This window comes from Varroa destructor, unplaced genomic scaffold, assembly GCF_002443255.2.
Source record: "Varroa destructor unplaced genomic scaffold, Vdes_3.0 BEIS01000003.1, whole genome shotgun sequence".
Classification (NCBI taxonomy): domain Eukaryota; kingdom Metazoa; phylum Arthropoda; class Arachnida; order Mesostigmata; family Varroidae; genus Varroa; species Varroa destructor.
In genome coordinates, this window is record NW_019211456.1 from 31,221,654 (window position 1) to 31,237,597 (window position 15,944).

Below are 15,944 nucleotides of genomic sequence, written 5' to 3' on the forward strand. Positions count from 1 at the left end.
TAGTTCTAAGAATCAAAAATGCAAGGTACACTCGTTCGAGCCAATATGGGCGCGGAATGTGATCCCTCAAGATTTAAAAAACAAATATAGATTTGTATCCGATCATTGGTCATTATCGCCTCTTAGTTCAGACGAGAACACATATGATCCCGTAAGAGACCAGAGCAATCTGCTCAGCGGTATAATCGCCTATGAAGGCAAACCCAGATAAATTTGTTTTTAGAAAGGGACCGTTCATGCCGTGTTGATATTGTTTCGTCGGTAAGCAGCGCCGCCAATGTACCAGCCATGTTTCGCCAATGACCCATTAGGTTGTGTAAAAGAAACCTCGTTCTAGCCATCTTAATCGTATTGTAACTTTCACAGAAGTGAACACATTTTCATCAGTGTGTGGACCTTCGCTTCTTAAGGCTTTTACCCATTTGCTTAGTAGTAGATAAAGGAATGCTTGGGCTGTACGCCCGCTGAGGCAGAGCCTCCTATTAGAGGTTCGTTGGAGTTAACTGGGTTAGCGAAGCAACATGCGGCAATATCATTTGGCGGTGCCCTTGCCAAATCAGAATTTTCTTGCCACCTTCTAGGTCAGACGCATGAGTTGCTTTGCGTAACAATTTCCCCGTAGCGCTTTCCTGGAACTGGAGTAACTCATAGTGTAACACTTATCACACCATGTGCAGAGGTGCAGCTTTTAACTAAGGATATTTCTTCGTGGCATCGAACTGGAGAAATCTATTCTGGTTTGGGCTGAGGACTATGTTAAAAAAATCAGTTTTCCAGCGCCGGTAACGATCTTGTATAAAAATGACTTTTTTTTTTTAACGTACAAGCAAGAAAATGCATTTTTTTTGCACTTGCTTAGTCTATGGGGGTTTACTTTCTTTCGTTTTCGATTTTTCTTAGCATGTACAAGCGAATGACAACGGTCATCTGGCTTGCCCTTAGCCGTGCAGCAGCTTTTGGTCAATTACACCGTAATCTTAAGGAGTACCTACAATACGTCGTCGTACGCTCCTCGTAGCTGTACGTGGCAAAACTTATTGTTTGAATCGATTACAGCAAAACGAGATAATAGTAATACTTACTCCACGTTTAATTTCTCTAACATTTTTTTTATGGAATCACTTTTTCTAGTACGAAAACGGACCGAATAATTAAAGCAATCATCCTCGAAAATTTCAGTTAAACACAATCAGCAATACGACGGTAGCGCCATTTGTCTCCAACGGGAACCTTCTACTTCACCTTATGAAGTTCGAACGAGTCTAAGTTCAGCACTTGGTATGTGCTTAGGAAAACTGCGTCGACGTATAAGGACCTAATGAACAAAGGGAATATGGCTTAACTGATGCTGAACTTCTTCCATCGCTGAATTTCAGTGGTCCCTTCTTCGAAAGGCGTTGTTATAGCCGTTTTATCTCTTAAGCCTCTTAAGAAAGCTTAAGGCAAACAGTCTGGAGAAATTGGGTCAGTTGGAAGATTGCTACTGTTATCACTTTTTCTATTACTTAGATTTTCACCGACGAATCAAAACGTACCTCCATCGAGATTCGAACCTGGACCGCCTTTATGTCTCTCAGGGTGGTAAGCATACGCGTTCGTGGAGACATGAATTCAATACTTGCTTTAACCAACGGCCAATAGTATCCCTATCTCAGCTTTTTTTTTTCTGATGTAAATGATGAAAAAATTACGGAATAGCAACAAGAAACCCTTTGCCTAAACGAAAATTTGAACTCAAACAGATGATAATCGCCTTAAAGTACAGATAAGTTCCTGTGTCATTCATCATTTCGTATAAGATAAGAATTAATTGCACAGCGGAGATGCATAATAAACTAACTAGCTTTTTACAGATTACCTAAAGTTTAAGTTACGCGAAGCAGAATGGTATACAGAGCGCCTTCATAGCCACTACTACTGCTATTACCCACAATTCACATAGGTATATGACAGAGCTATGCGAGCCGAAACCCGAGTCTACACGCTGGCTTATTTTTTATACGAATAAACTTTCTCCATTGACACCGTTACAGAAATCTCTTCAACAATGTCTTTTTATTATAAAGGTACTTATTATATAGCATCGAATGAAGCATGTCCTCTTGTCACCCTGCGTGACAAAGTTGTAACACTTTTTGGAATGGACATTCCAAATTTCCGCCATTAATAAGTTGTAATGATCAAAGCCGCCCGGTTTTTACGGCATTTGTAACACATTTCATATGAATAAAACAAATGAAGGGTTGGATATTTAGAAGAAACGTATTGGATACAAAAAAAAAAATATTCTCCATTCATTCAGAGAAATGCGCACCCCGTAAGCGGGAAATGTACTTCCAATAAAATTGGTAAGTGGAAATTTAAATATAAGTGGAAATTGTTAAATAAAATTTAGTGGATTTCTGACGGCATAGCACAATGATAATGAGCGGCGATGAATAGTAAAGCCGTTATTCGGGTTTCATGACTTCGAATATGGCATCGCTTATCATTTAAGTAACATATGGATAAATCCGTGATGTGCTTGAAAAATGCTACGGTTGAAATCATCGTTTTACTCATGCTAGCTTTGAATAAGGAAAAGTATTATGTCGAACCCAACTAATGTTTAATTATTCGTGAAGAGCTTCTTTTCGATTCTCTATGAGCCGCTCCGCAATTATATCAGTTATATAAAGCTTCGATGCCGACTTATTATCAAGTACCGTTCTAACATTAGGCTCCTATCAATCGCAGTCTCTGTTTAAATTTAGACAGGAACTTATCTGCAGTTGTTAGTTCATTGGAAAGTTATTAAATCCAACAGATCTATTGGAAATTATGCGGACTGATATTATAAACCTACATCTTAGTTATCTTTCACGCGCTTGGATTCCTACTTTCTGGTAAAGTAACTTTCTAGTGAAAGAAAGGCTAATTCCTTGATCACGGTTTGCTGGCACTGTTGGCACAATAATTAATCATGATACTCAGTCCTAGTATTCTTAAATAAAATTCACACCTTACCGGCGGTTTAGCTTTTACGGGCTGTATTTTGATGTTCAATGATTTTCTAATGAAACAGTATCTAACCATTTGCCAAGCTAAAATGATTTTATCCATAAGCAAATTAACTTGACAATTTTATGTAGTGAAATGTTGCTGAACTTGATCACAACCCATCTAGTTTACTAAGGTTCGCATGACTTCATATGCCCAGCTAATACTTGCTGTTGTCTTGCCAACTGTCTGCAAGCTGTCAAGCTCAGTACTTCGCCTTTGTCTTGCGCTCTCAAGCCATTGTTTTCCTCTACATATGAACCCTGCAATTAAATATAGGATCACTCTCCTCATTACTAACCGTAATCATCTTCGTCGTCGTCATCGTCATCATCATCTTCGTCGTCGTCGTCTTCGTCGTCGTCGTCTTCGTCGTCGTCGTCTTCGTCGTCGTCGTCGTCGTCGTCGTCGTCGTTATTGTCGCCATTCTCATAGGTAACGGCATCTGCCGGGTCGTCGTACTGCAATAAACCCGGCCGCGTCACCAAAGAAGACACCATATTGTCGTCCCGTCCAGAGTCGGAATCACCATCCTGTGATAGAACAACAACACAGAGTCAGTACAAACCAAAAGTCAATTAAATTTGAGCGTGACACAAAAAAGACCACAGATTAGCTCAACGACTTGTCTGTAGGACGTACTTTGATAGTATAAATTGTGCGACGAAGGCACAGTATCAATGTAATTGTTGGTAGGACCGTGATGAACGTAATTAGGATTATGGGGCCTAGACCTGTCCTTTCTTGATCTGGCTAACTCATGGCCAAGCATAAAACGATAAGAAATAGAGATAATCGAAGGCAGAAAGTTACAGATGAAACATGGAACTTATGTATGGAGATGTATCGCTAACTAAAACGGGATGAAATTATACGACTCGTTCAGAAACTTGCCTGAAAGGATCATTAATCACTCGTTGGATCATCTATTCAGATTTCAAACAAGTTCGATATTTTTGAGAATCAACATTTTGTTGAATATAAGCATTCCTTGATGATTCCTCCTTGAAGCATTCCTCCAAGAGCTTTATGGCTGTACCGAAAGTATTGCACACTTCATTCAAAGCATGTCTCGTCTGACCTAGTTCCGCCGATTTTCTACTGCGGTACATCAACATATATATGCGGCAGATAACTATTCTGCTGTTAACTTATTTTATTTAGATATTAGATATATTTGGTATGACTTGTTTAATGATATTTTGTCATTAATACATATGTGTTTCAGGATGAGAAATGCGCGCATGTCTATTATACGCGAAGCATTGTGGGCACTCGATTATTTGTTTTGCGGAACATTTTTAGGGTATTTATGGAGTTATCATGGAGGTACAGTGTTCCTGGGTACCACTCAGATGGTTCAGCAGAAAACGGCTACTAGAAGGATCATGTGGTTGCACCTTGATCGGGTTGTAAAACTCAAAAAAGAAGCAGGATTTCTAGTACCATCGCCTGGTTGTAATACCAGCTAGTACCAGCACAGCAGCTTTTAATAATAGATGGTTTTAAGGAATAACCTGCACGTGATAGGTAAATAACATGACAGCGGACTACAGCAGGTACAATTGTAGCGATGTGTAGACTGCCAGAAAAAATACAGCACGGTCCTGGTAGATTTGTGTCTACGAAAGCTCAGGTGAGAACTACAAAGATGGACGTGTGCACAATTAATAGACACAAAAAGATGTACGAAAAGGGATACCTTCGTGCAACAGAACCTGTGTGCTTTGTTTTTAGCAAAACGTTTGATGCCGGGTTGACCGTAGCATCCTCATGACCAACAGTGTTATTTATTCTCAGTAATAAAATACTAAATTACTATGCCACTTGAACAATTACAATCTCTAATACTAAAATTGCGTCATTATTAGACACACACAACGATACCTGACCGATAACCTCGGTTCGTGTATATTACCGGTTATGTCTAAACTGATTCATGTTCAGGGCGACATCAGATACATGGAACCCTCTAGTATATTTCTCGTAAAGGCTACCACATATTTCGATCCTAGTAGTATTATTACACACAAGCGTATAATCAATAGGTTTAACCTTAGTAAGTCGAAAATTCGTTTTCATAGAATCACATAGGCTGTACAGGGTTTGGTATATCGAGAAACGCAGACCTTACCAATTTGGCGTTCCTATCTTGGTCACGCATTTAGAAAGAGACAAATGAATGTGCCATGGAATAGCTCAAATGATTGCTGAAAATCTACCTGTCGTTTTTGTTATCGGGAACCATGGAAACAATGAAAGGATCGATTTATTAGATGCTCACAAATCCGATAGATGATTTGCCCTTAATACCTTAACTAGCGGATACTTCTACCGTAGGTAAATTCTCGTTCCCAGTGGGTTTCTGTGTGATAACTAGAACGACGAGATTCATAAGGGCAGAATGACCAACCACTAATGGCTTACGTCTAATTTAAATACTATCTCACTTGAAGTACTTACTTTACTTGAAGTAGAGTATCGCCCATATGGAGATCAACCTGTTCTCATGCAATGAGCTAAGCAGTGCCTTATGAGTGAAATCGACTATCTGAACTCTATTTTACTAAGTATTTTTTTTCGATCAGCAAGTATATATGGCTAGCATAGAGATGAAGCTAGAACTACTTGAGTGGTTTATTAAGTCGCAGATACCGACGTTAGCTAGGAAGATCCGAATCTTATCTTCGGATTACTATCTACTCCACTCTGCGTTTAGCCCAATACAATGCGTGTAATGAAACTTCAATGACTCCCAGTCTCGTGTTATAGATCGCCAAATGGCGAAAAGCGAGCACTTTATTTTTGAATTTTGTTACATTATCTAAAAATAGCATAATTGCCATTTCCTCGAGTTTAAAGAAGAAACAATTTTAAAGACAGATTTTTTAGTTTTCTTTCCAGCATCTCCTCCTTTATTGACCCTTGCTAATTGAAAAACGTCCGCATTTATTTGGAAACGCAGCACAAGCAGTATTATTAAACCCAAACGTACGTCTACCTTCGTTTATTGCAGAGCACATTAAGACGTAATTTTCTACTGATTGGTAATGAAAATCTATACGTACTTCCTTAAGTAACTCCCAGTTCTTAATTTACCAATTTGTATGTATTCTATACTATGCAATACCACTCAACCCTTAACTGTATGTGTATCATTAAAGCGAACCGACAAATAAATCGATTCTCTTTAATCGATGACAGAAACGTCATCCCGTACATTGTTCACTAGCCTAATACAATTCGCCTTCAACTAATAAATGAGAAATATTAAATTTATTTGAGTTTAATGGAAGCTGTTTTTGCGATGTCAAAGAAAAAAATCTATCCTATTAATGTGAGCAACGTCAACTACGTACAATTGGACCCGATAGCTCAGTCTCAACCTGAGTGCGACCTCGATGCAATACAGACATGTTTCCAAGCTGTTTTGCGATTAATGATATTTTGGGTGTAATAAAATGATTTTTTTCTAGGTTCTGTCTTCGCAACGTTGTACGCGTATATTTTCAAATGTTTGTTATCAAATTTAGACCATTTACGTGGACTACACTGCAAGCCAGGGACAGGTGTAAATATGTGACATATAAAAAAGAAAGGCCAGCTGACATTTGGTCTAACTTAGATGCTTACTAGCCATGGATTCGGTCACTAGCAGCTTCGAATGGCTAAGTCTGCGAGTGACACTTGTAGGCAAGGCTCGTAGATACGGTTGTGCAAGCCTCTAGGGAGGACGCCGGCTTCGAAGAGGAGAAAGACGAGATTGAGGTGCGCAGAGGGACTTTCCCGACACAGATGAATGGATTCCAAAAATGCCCGACGCCAAAGAAAAAGGTTGCGTGATATGTAAATTTTTCGATAGAATTTTTAAGAAAAAGGAACCCCGAGGAATTTCACCGTATCTGAGATGGTGTAGGGGTGAGCCTCGCTCCTCTCCGGTTTCCTCCTTCATGTCTTCGTTTCTCTTCCCTTTATGGAACTCGCCGAACTGATACTTGGTAAGTAGCAGTTTCCTGGCTCGTGTGTCCCTTGTCAGCAGTACAAACGCTAAATGCATAGTTCGCTTGAGTCTTAAACTAGTTTCTGGAGGCAAGCGGTTTTAATGAATGACGAAAAATGTCTGGCCATTTAGAAAGCCATCAACGAAGTGCAGCCGATAGCCTTTTCATGCTCGGCGGCTTCGATGGGCTACACTGTGCTGTAGTGATCGCCGCCCGACAACAAATTTCTTCGCCTGTTAATTTACTGAACTGAATCGTTGCACATAATCGAAAATTTCGGTAATATGTCAGTGACAACTTACTAAACGAAAATATGCGTGATCAAAAAGCACGAGGGGGATTTAATACGGCACTCTTTTGAGAAGACTATCGCCTCCTTTGTCGCGACTACTCTACTACCAGCTTACTAATGGAGTATTAATTTACCCGTGTATGCTTGTAGCCTCGCTTTGATGGATTGTATGCACGACCAATACCACACCACGCAAGATATGTTGACGTGAAAAAGTGCCGCCGGCTCGCCATCAGAATGAAACAAATGAAGTAGCCTCAATCTGCAGATGAGTACCAATACATAATAGATATAAAAGAGACCGAAAAGAAAATGATACATTGATATCATAATTCGTGGGATATCTAACGTAACTATTTCTTTTAGGTCTTCCCGCGAAAAGCACCAGAAATAAAACATCTCTGGAAATGTATATTATGTTACCTGTGACAGACAATTGCATCCAGGCTAGCAGTAATCACCGGTTAATCAGAAGAACTGATTTTGCCAACTATAATTGAAAAATAATACGTACACGTTATGTTTGCCGTTTCGTGCATCAATAACTTTTTTTATGTAACTGTTGGTGACAGAGTAATCTGAAATTCCCAATTTCGACATCACAAGAACGATTACGACAAGGTCCTTCAACATCAACTTAACGTTTAGAACATGACGCTATAAAATAGCGTCATTACAAGCCACACTATAAAAGCACAGTTATGTAGCAGCATGGGTAGACTTTTGATTCCCAAAAGTAGTCACGAAAGAGAAGTCGCTTCTGGCTATACTGGTCGAAGCGTTCTTTTTTGGCGATTCACGCTAATAGGCCTCTTCATCGTTGCTATCTAGTTTGTTACTGCGGGCAACGCTAAACGTCATAAACACTCCCAATTGCTTCCGGCGTGGTACTCACTCACAGTTATAAACATGTTCAGCTTGTCGACTTTCCAGAAAAGCTGGATTCAATACAGCATCGAAAACTCTCAAGTAACGGTATCGTTCATAACGAGATAGAAATAGGAAATAGTGGTGACGAAAAATACATCTTACAATAGCCGTGATTCCTATGAAGGGTGAATAAAGCGAGCGTAGTATGTTATCATGACAGCCTACTTAATAGCAGTTTAATAGGTATGGATAGCCAGTTTATTATTACGCAAAGTGAAGATGACACAAAGTCCGCACTCCACTGAGACAAAACTATAATCTAAATAAGAACTTACTGAACTAACGTTAAAATCTCTATTTTGTAGTGCGGTGCAATACTGTAGGGTGTTTTCGAGGGCCGAGCATTATCCTACTTTAATCGTTCAGGTGCTTTTTGAAAAACTAAATTCGAAGCACTGCCGTGTTAGGACTAATTCGAAGAATTGATCAAATGTCGCTGTACGACAACGGTGCGACGGTAATAATTTCGAAAATACGAAGCATTTCTTTATCGAGCATTGTCGTGATTACAGTTGAGAGTTGCATCTCAATATGGGCCGAGCTGAAAACATTCTACGATTCCATCCGCTAGCAAAGGTGAAACAATCCCGCAATGAGTTACCGAGTTGACGGGCAAATTTCATAACATAGATAGGTTGTTCGATATTGCTATTGACATGACAGGTCAACATCAACTTGTGACAAGTATTGATACAAAGCCTCCCCAAAGTCACTCACTGCTTTGAAGCGGAATATCAAGTTTTGTCTATTGCTAATAATATTACGTCTGTTAAGCGTGAGATGAAGAGCAAGTAAGCTCTCACAACAGGAATGATTGGCCTACTGATAATGTGCGACAGATGCTTGATCTACAATGTATTTGTTGTGGATGCAGAAAAAGAACACGAAAAATGAACACAGATGGCAAATTCGGTGTTCGGCAAAATGTTTATGTGTGTGACAATCCTGAAGTATTTCTGAATCCGGTCGGAATTGCCCGTGTTTTAGCCACACAAATAATGCAAGCATAATTTAAACGAATGCAATCGCCGCGCTGTCTCCCGGGAAACCATACGCCTCGTTTAACCTATCGAAGGAACAGACTGGACTCCAATGTACGGGCCTAGAGGTTGACGATTTTTGCTAACCTCACTTTGCTATTGTCAATCCGCTGTGTCTAATGGCAAACGGGCACCGACATTTCAAAAAATCTTACCGTGCTTCACGATTGGGCCCAATGTAAGTTTCCGTATTTATTGGTCTCCTTTCGTATGGCTGTGTTAATTTAGAATGCATCTATCCATATGCTTGATTCATAGTTCACGTCACTAAAGTTATGAATTTCAAAAAAATAACTCCAATGTACAAGGCTTAAAGCGATTTGCTCACCAATACACGGCTAAGGACGTTTTCTCAATAACAGCGCACAACGAAATAACACACACAGCGTACAAAATATGGCTGTGCTGTTACGGAGTGGCAAACCAGCTTTGTAAATAAATTATCGACTTGAAATCCTGGTTGTGTGTAATCATCACGTTATGCACACAGCTTTAATTTTCCGCTTTGAACACTGACAGAACGGAGGCGGCATGACCCTAATTATAGGTCCCGTAGTCTTCTACCGAACGACGATAGCCCAGGTCGAGAGACGATCAGTCAACGAAAGACTAGGTACAAGAACGAATCAGTGATTAAACGGTACGGGTATTGTGCCTTTGGTCTTCGGACCTTCGAATTTCTGTTAAGCCGATGAAGCTAAAAATAGTAGTAACGGAATTCGCCTTTGACGAAAGCGATGAAGATTCGTTTATGAGGAAAAGAACTCGTCAGTATTGTCGTCTTCTTGCCAAAGCCGTCTCAGTCGGTCCGAACGTTCCGCCCGGCGAGACGAAGCTCGAAATGATCATCAGCAAGCCGGCAACAAAGCTCAGCACCGCGCTCCTGGCGATGCTACGGTAGCCCGTATTACTCCAAAAGCTTCGCAGTTCGACAAGGCGAATCGATCAATATTAAATATTTAGAGGAAGTTTCCTGAGCTCACAGAGCGGCAACGTACTGACATCGGCGTTGGAAACAACATTGGGCTTCAGGTACGATTATGGGCATAGCAAGCAAATGACATCGCTATTGAATAATTCTGAACTACACGACATAATTCGGTTCCTTGACAAAAAGAGAATATTGTTAAAATACAAAACACGAGTATGACTTCTAGCCATGAGCGTACTTGAGTTGGATAAAAAATGGAAACAGTATCCGCCATCTTATACGAGTCATATTTACAGTAATTCAGACCTATCCAGTGATCGACTGATGTTTCAACCATAACAACGGCCTATGTCAGCGTTTATTACGGGTGAAATTATTGCCTTCAACTATTGTTGGATTATTTGAAATCGGCACAATGTGCGCGTACCATTGTATTAAGGATTGGATGTAAGTCGTAAGCATGCGGTGAATTTTAAAGCGAATAAAAATGATCCAACTCTGTAATCACAGAATAGATCTTTACGAGCGATTTCTCTACGATGAGTGTTTTTCCAGACTTTGTGGGTGTCACGATGACACCGGTGACAGTAAACGTCTGCAATTCTTAACAATGATCATATATACATTTCGTGTCATATACATGTCATAAGAGAAATTGGTCACTAGCAAAAATGTATTTTTGTCAGAAAACTTATTAATCAGAGTGGAGGTTCATCCGACGCGAAAAGATTAGGTAGGAGCTGGCCTTCGCTTAAGTTTTGAAAACGGCGTACTGTTTTTCGCCATGATGAATAAGCTGTTCTATTATAGAAAACTCGTCTTCTTCTGGTATCGAAAATAGCGGATGAATGCTACGACAAACAACCATCAAAATTTTTCTGAATCTGGACACCTTAGTCAACCACATCAGAGTATACTTTAGAGGAAATAGACTTATTGGGTGATGACACGTAGGACCACATACAGCAGTCTACTGTGAATACCTGTATACATTAGTTGAGAACCTTATCTGATCCCAACTGGCCATACATACTTTAGGCTTACACGGAGGATCATGACGTAAATGGTGCATGGTCTTCGTCAGCTGAACTCGAACTCAAATACCGGCTACATAGTATCTTCGGAGTTCTCAAGGGTAAGCATTTTATGTGTATGTGTAATGTGGTTTATGATGGTCCATGTCCAGAGTCCTTTGGCGGACTTACTCCGAATACGACTTTAATGAGCGATTCATTTTAAGGGGCGATGCGATTACGACTCTGTGAAACCTTTTAGGGCCTGCGCACTGGAGTCACCTCGAACATATTTGAGATCAGAATAGAAAATCAGTATCGTGGAAATCATATGAAATACAAGCTTTGTGACTATTTGAAGTTGAAAAACTACTGAAGCCGTCATGGTAGCTGATGAGGTAATGATCTTTCGGCTGTAAACATGAAAACTCGCAACTTTTTGCTCCGTGGTATTTTTTTTACAAAATTTGTTCTTCACTGACCCTGTCCAGTTGAAAAAAAGCTCGACGAAAATAACGGTATTCATAGGAAAAATTACAACAATAACCGTACACTTCACCGGTAATATGTTGTAATCTCAATAGGACAAAACTGCCTCATCTACGACAATCGTAGCAGAAAAACGTATAGTTTAGATTTTTCTGATCGCTGCTTTGACAGCTAATTTAGGACAACCTATTGTTTCCAACTCTCCCACTTTTGCGTAGATCGATATAAGTACGATAGATTTTGACTCTTTAACCAGGCGGAGCAACAATACTATCTCGTTTTATTATGAACAACAAATACCGATTTTCTAACTACTCTTCATGAATATTTGCATGTGGATGGCAAAATAACACCTGTATAAAAAATAAATAGTCTATAATTAATGATACAAAGAAGTGTAATTTTTTTACCGTCACAAAACGCCACAAGTGAATTTAATTACCACAAACCGATGTCCGATTATGAATTATGCAAAAAAATATGCTTTAATATTATTCCGCACATGCTGATTATAAAAACATGTGAAATCTTATTCTTATTTTTACCATGCTGAGCCGAACGAGATCTGATGTGAACTGTGAATTCCCAATCATGACGGACATTGATGGCGGTCATACAATAATATACATTCAATTCTCAGTTCCTTGCAATTTCACTTCCTGCAAATGAAAAGTGCATACAATGAGAACGTCGTTAGTGTTAGCCGTTAGAATTTTTGAAAGTTCGCGCCATTATTTTTTTTAAACTAGGGACGAAAGTAATGATAGAAGTAGCTCTAGGCGATACGCTGGGTTATTTCTTCAACAAATATGAACTTCCACAACAATAGTAAGGCCCAGGTGAATTCGAAGCCTGAGTGAAGCTTGAACCACGTCTGTTGGTCCTGTTTAGAGGCAGCGCGCGCGCTAATGGCGACGTAAAGAGGCGACTCTTTGCCACATAAAAGTACGCCTACAGCTAGGTTACAATAGATCATAAAAGTCACACTATGATACTATTGCTAGGTTGTGTGTGAAAGTGGGAAATATTACGTCATTTGGAATAAGCAAGTAGGCTGACAAAACGGTATTAAGGCTAGACATATGTTTCGACCGAAATATTACTTATCATGAGCACGCTCTAATACTCTCTATAATAATGGTAATAATCGAAATATCCTACTACGCTCCAACTCAATTCAACACTTTTGTTCGAATTATAATAATAATAAAATTAATACGATAACAATCGTCGTTTAATCCCATTACCGCGGCTTTGTTTACGAAAGAACCGAAGGTTAGGTATAGGACCAATACACGTGGACACGGTGCGAGAGAGGGTGGTGGTCGCTTCGTGCCAGTCTACTAGAAAGATGTACAAGTTTACGTCCTTCAGAACTAACTGAAATACGTCACAGGAATATACTTTATTTACTGCATGGAATCGCGTGCGTATAGTTATGCATGTATAAAATGTAGTTACACAGCCTTCCTAGACAAAACTACGCAGTTGTTCGTGGATAATCGGACGCCTATCACGATTACATGTGCATCGAAGCCACTAAGTGGAACAAAAATAGTCGATTCGTCATAGATGACTGCGTACGGCCTCATCGAATTGCACGTCTTTGCTCGTGTCATTCTAAGTGAAAATCCTGTTTTTAGAAATTAAACATAATTACGCCTTATGCCTTGTTATTTTGTTATTCGTCCCTGAACTGCATCAGGACCACATGGAAATGCCCTGTATCATCGCAATTATTAATTCATTGCAAGATTTCATCGTTCATCTATGGGTTCGGATAAATATAGGACCAGAAATAGGCTGCACAGATACCTTATGGAGCAAACGAACCTTGGAAATCGATTTCATTCTAAAGTGATTTTAGTATATATTTACACTGGAAGTTTACGTTATTCCAGCTCTATTGCAGGAATGGGTTAAAGCTTCCTAACAAGCTTAACTGCGGTTCTTTGCATCGCAGCGGTCAGTAGGAAACAAACCTAGTTAGTATGTTCTTCGAGCTTTACGTCTGGTAGTTACGCCATCAGCTGCTACTTAAAATAGCTAGCTTCCAGTCAAAAACAAAGAGTGTTTACGCCCGAATCCGAATCTCGACCTAAAGTTGCGCGGCCTAAAGTTTAACGTCAAAACAAGTTACCCATTGCCCTATCACAGGAAAAAATCTAACTAAACAATTAATTAGTACTCTATTATTCCCTTCTATTATATGGATAATTTGTACGCTCTCTTCGTTTACTTTGTCAAGCCGAATCGGCCTGCATTCGTCGTCTTAAAACGCCCGCTTGTTCACGATTACGATCATTCCAACTTTTACTATTATCCAATTACTTATGAGTATTGCTACTCGACCGCGATTATTATATTGTTGACGTCTTCTCAACTGTTCATCCGAGGAACGACGTATCATGATACATTTTGCTAGCAAGCAACTCTGTTAAGATGTATGGACCGAACGGAACCATCTGACACGGATAGACATTCGGAAGCCCGCACAGAGTAGGTTCGTATTCTCCTAATATTATCGAGAGGGGAATTAAAGAGGGGGGCCACCCCTGAAGTAAACTGACGCTCGCCAAGAAAAATCGAAACGGACAGCCAGTTCTGGGACGAATTGTGAGCAATTGCCGACTCAACGCATCACTCAGAGGTCATGCCGCCATGGTACAATGTGCCACCGCCATTGTCAGTAATACGTGGCTGCTGGTGAGGACAAGGCACCGTTAACGAGTCAATGATATGTCAATGAGAAACTGAGGGTCGACAGCCGGCGGAAACTACCCATAAGTACCCGCCACGCACACCTGACGCGTCATACGGATGATATCTAACGGATCTGTTGCTCCTCTATTCGAAAAGGAGCGGCTGAAGGATCAACTCAGATGATCACACCGTATGCTACACTAAAGAGCAAAATGCTGGAAGAACGTTAAAAACGTACGGATGCAGCCGGAATGGTGAGACAAACAAGTCTGGTTGAAACGAAATCCATTGAGTTGATACTACTCAAACGCAATATCCTTAATTCGAGTTAAGTCGACAGAAACTGCTGCTTCCATGGTTTTTTTTTAACTTGTAGAGACTGCCGCTCCAAATTTTCTCATTAATTCATATGGTAGATTTAAAATCGCTTTTGGCATACGTTCGACGAATTAGTATAAGAGTTCATCATCTCAATATATGAAAACGTTTTACAGATTGTTCATTGGACTAATTATATCACTGGATACCAAAAATTGCTAATATGATGGTCTTTTTTTAAGGGCAACCTGCATTCATCCTCACAAAGGTATTCATTCAAGTCAGCCACGGTAGAAGTATGACTACCTCATTCTGTGTTCATTCTGAACTAAATAACTATTGATTCGAACAATGTTAGCTATTTTTTTCTTGTGTTTACATGAGCCGTTAGGCAGGTCTAAGACGGCAAGTTCAGACCTCTTCAAAGACAAACTTTAGACATGCTGTAGGTCCAGCATATCACAATATCCCAACCTTAAACATATTAAAAAGTAATGCGTCTTCACTAACGACGAGTTGGCATAACAAAGCAAACATCATAATCTTCCATCCTTAATACATTTTTCCAAAGTGGGCACGTTTGGCGTATCGTTGAAAGCTTCCCATTTACTACGTAAGAGGCAAGCATATCCTCTATCATCTTAATCGCCACCTTAATTCATCTTAGTTTACACGTCAGTAATGATCAGGACATCTCTTTTTAGCGTGCGACTTAATATTGATTTTATAACTGATGGTACGCGCTGGCTGCATCGTTCTTCGTACTTTAGCTTTATAAGTTCGCAAATACTCTCTTCTACAAGGATTCTATAAGCCACTTGACAAACTTTTTGCTATCCTCAGCGTTATATAGCAGCCCCTACTCAGTTGCTCTAGGTAACACGGACCTACCAGTTCTCACAAAACGAGAGCTTTGCTTTCATTCTTGCAAACCGTGCTACGGTAATAGAGAAGGTGCCGTACAGAACTACGAGCATACAGCATGTGTAGACATTCTATCACTCTACGAATGTAGACAAATCAGTATCCTTTCGTCTGCAATGAAAAAACAAATGAGTATTGTTTGCCCACTGGTGGCATTTAGAAAGTACTTAGCACATATCATATTTAGTTGTTTTCCAGTACCATTGTTTCACCGTCTACTTCAATTTTCTATTCCAATTCCGCTGCGGCCATGGCGGTCAGAGC

General features: G+C 39.9%; 1 protein-coding gene across 13 annotated transcripts in view; it reads right to left on the bottom strand.

Moving 5' to 3' along the window:
* The window catches only part of LOC111246253 (uncharacterized), a 96,886-nt gene that overhangs the window by 26,737 nt on the left and 54,205 nt on the right, over positions 1-15,944 (bottom strand). For 6 of the 13 annotated variants that reach the window (XM_086985368.1, XM_086985370.1, XM_086985367.1 and 3 more), the window contains exons 2-3: positions 12,281-12,394; positions 3,341-3,572 (exon numbers count right to left, since the gene is read on the bottom strand). In XM_086985368.1, the coding sequence (XP_086841494.1) occupies positions 3,341-3,572; positions 12,281-12,337 (289 nt within the window). In that variant the 5' untranslated portion in view covers positions 12,338-12,394. Of the gene's footprint in view, positions 1-3,340; positions 3,573-7,466; positions 7,581-7,846; positions 8,075-12,280; positions 12,395-15,944 lie in introns of those variants that run through there. The other 7 variants (XM_086985372.1, XM_086985365.1, XM_086985364.1 and 4 more) reach the window with 3 other exon arrangements.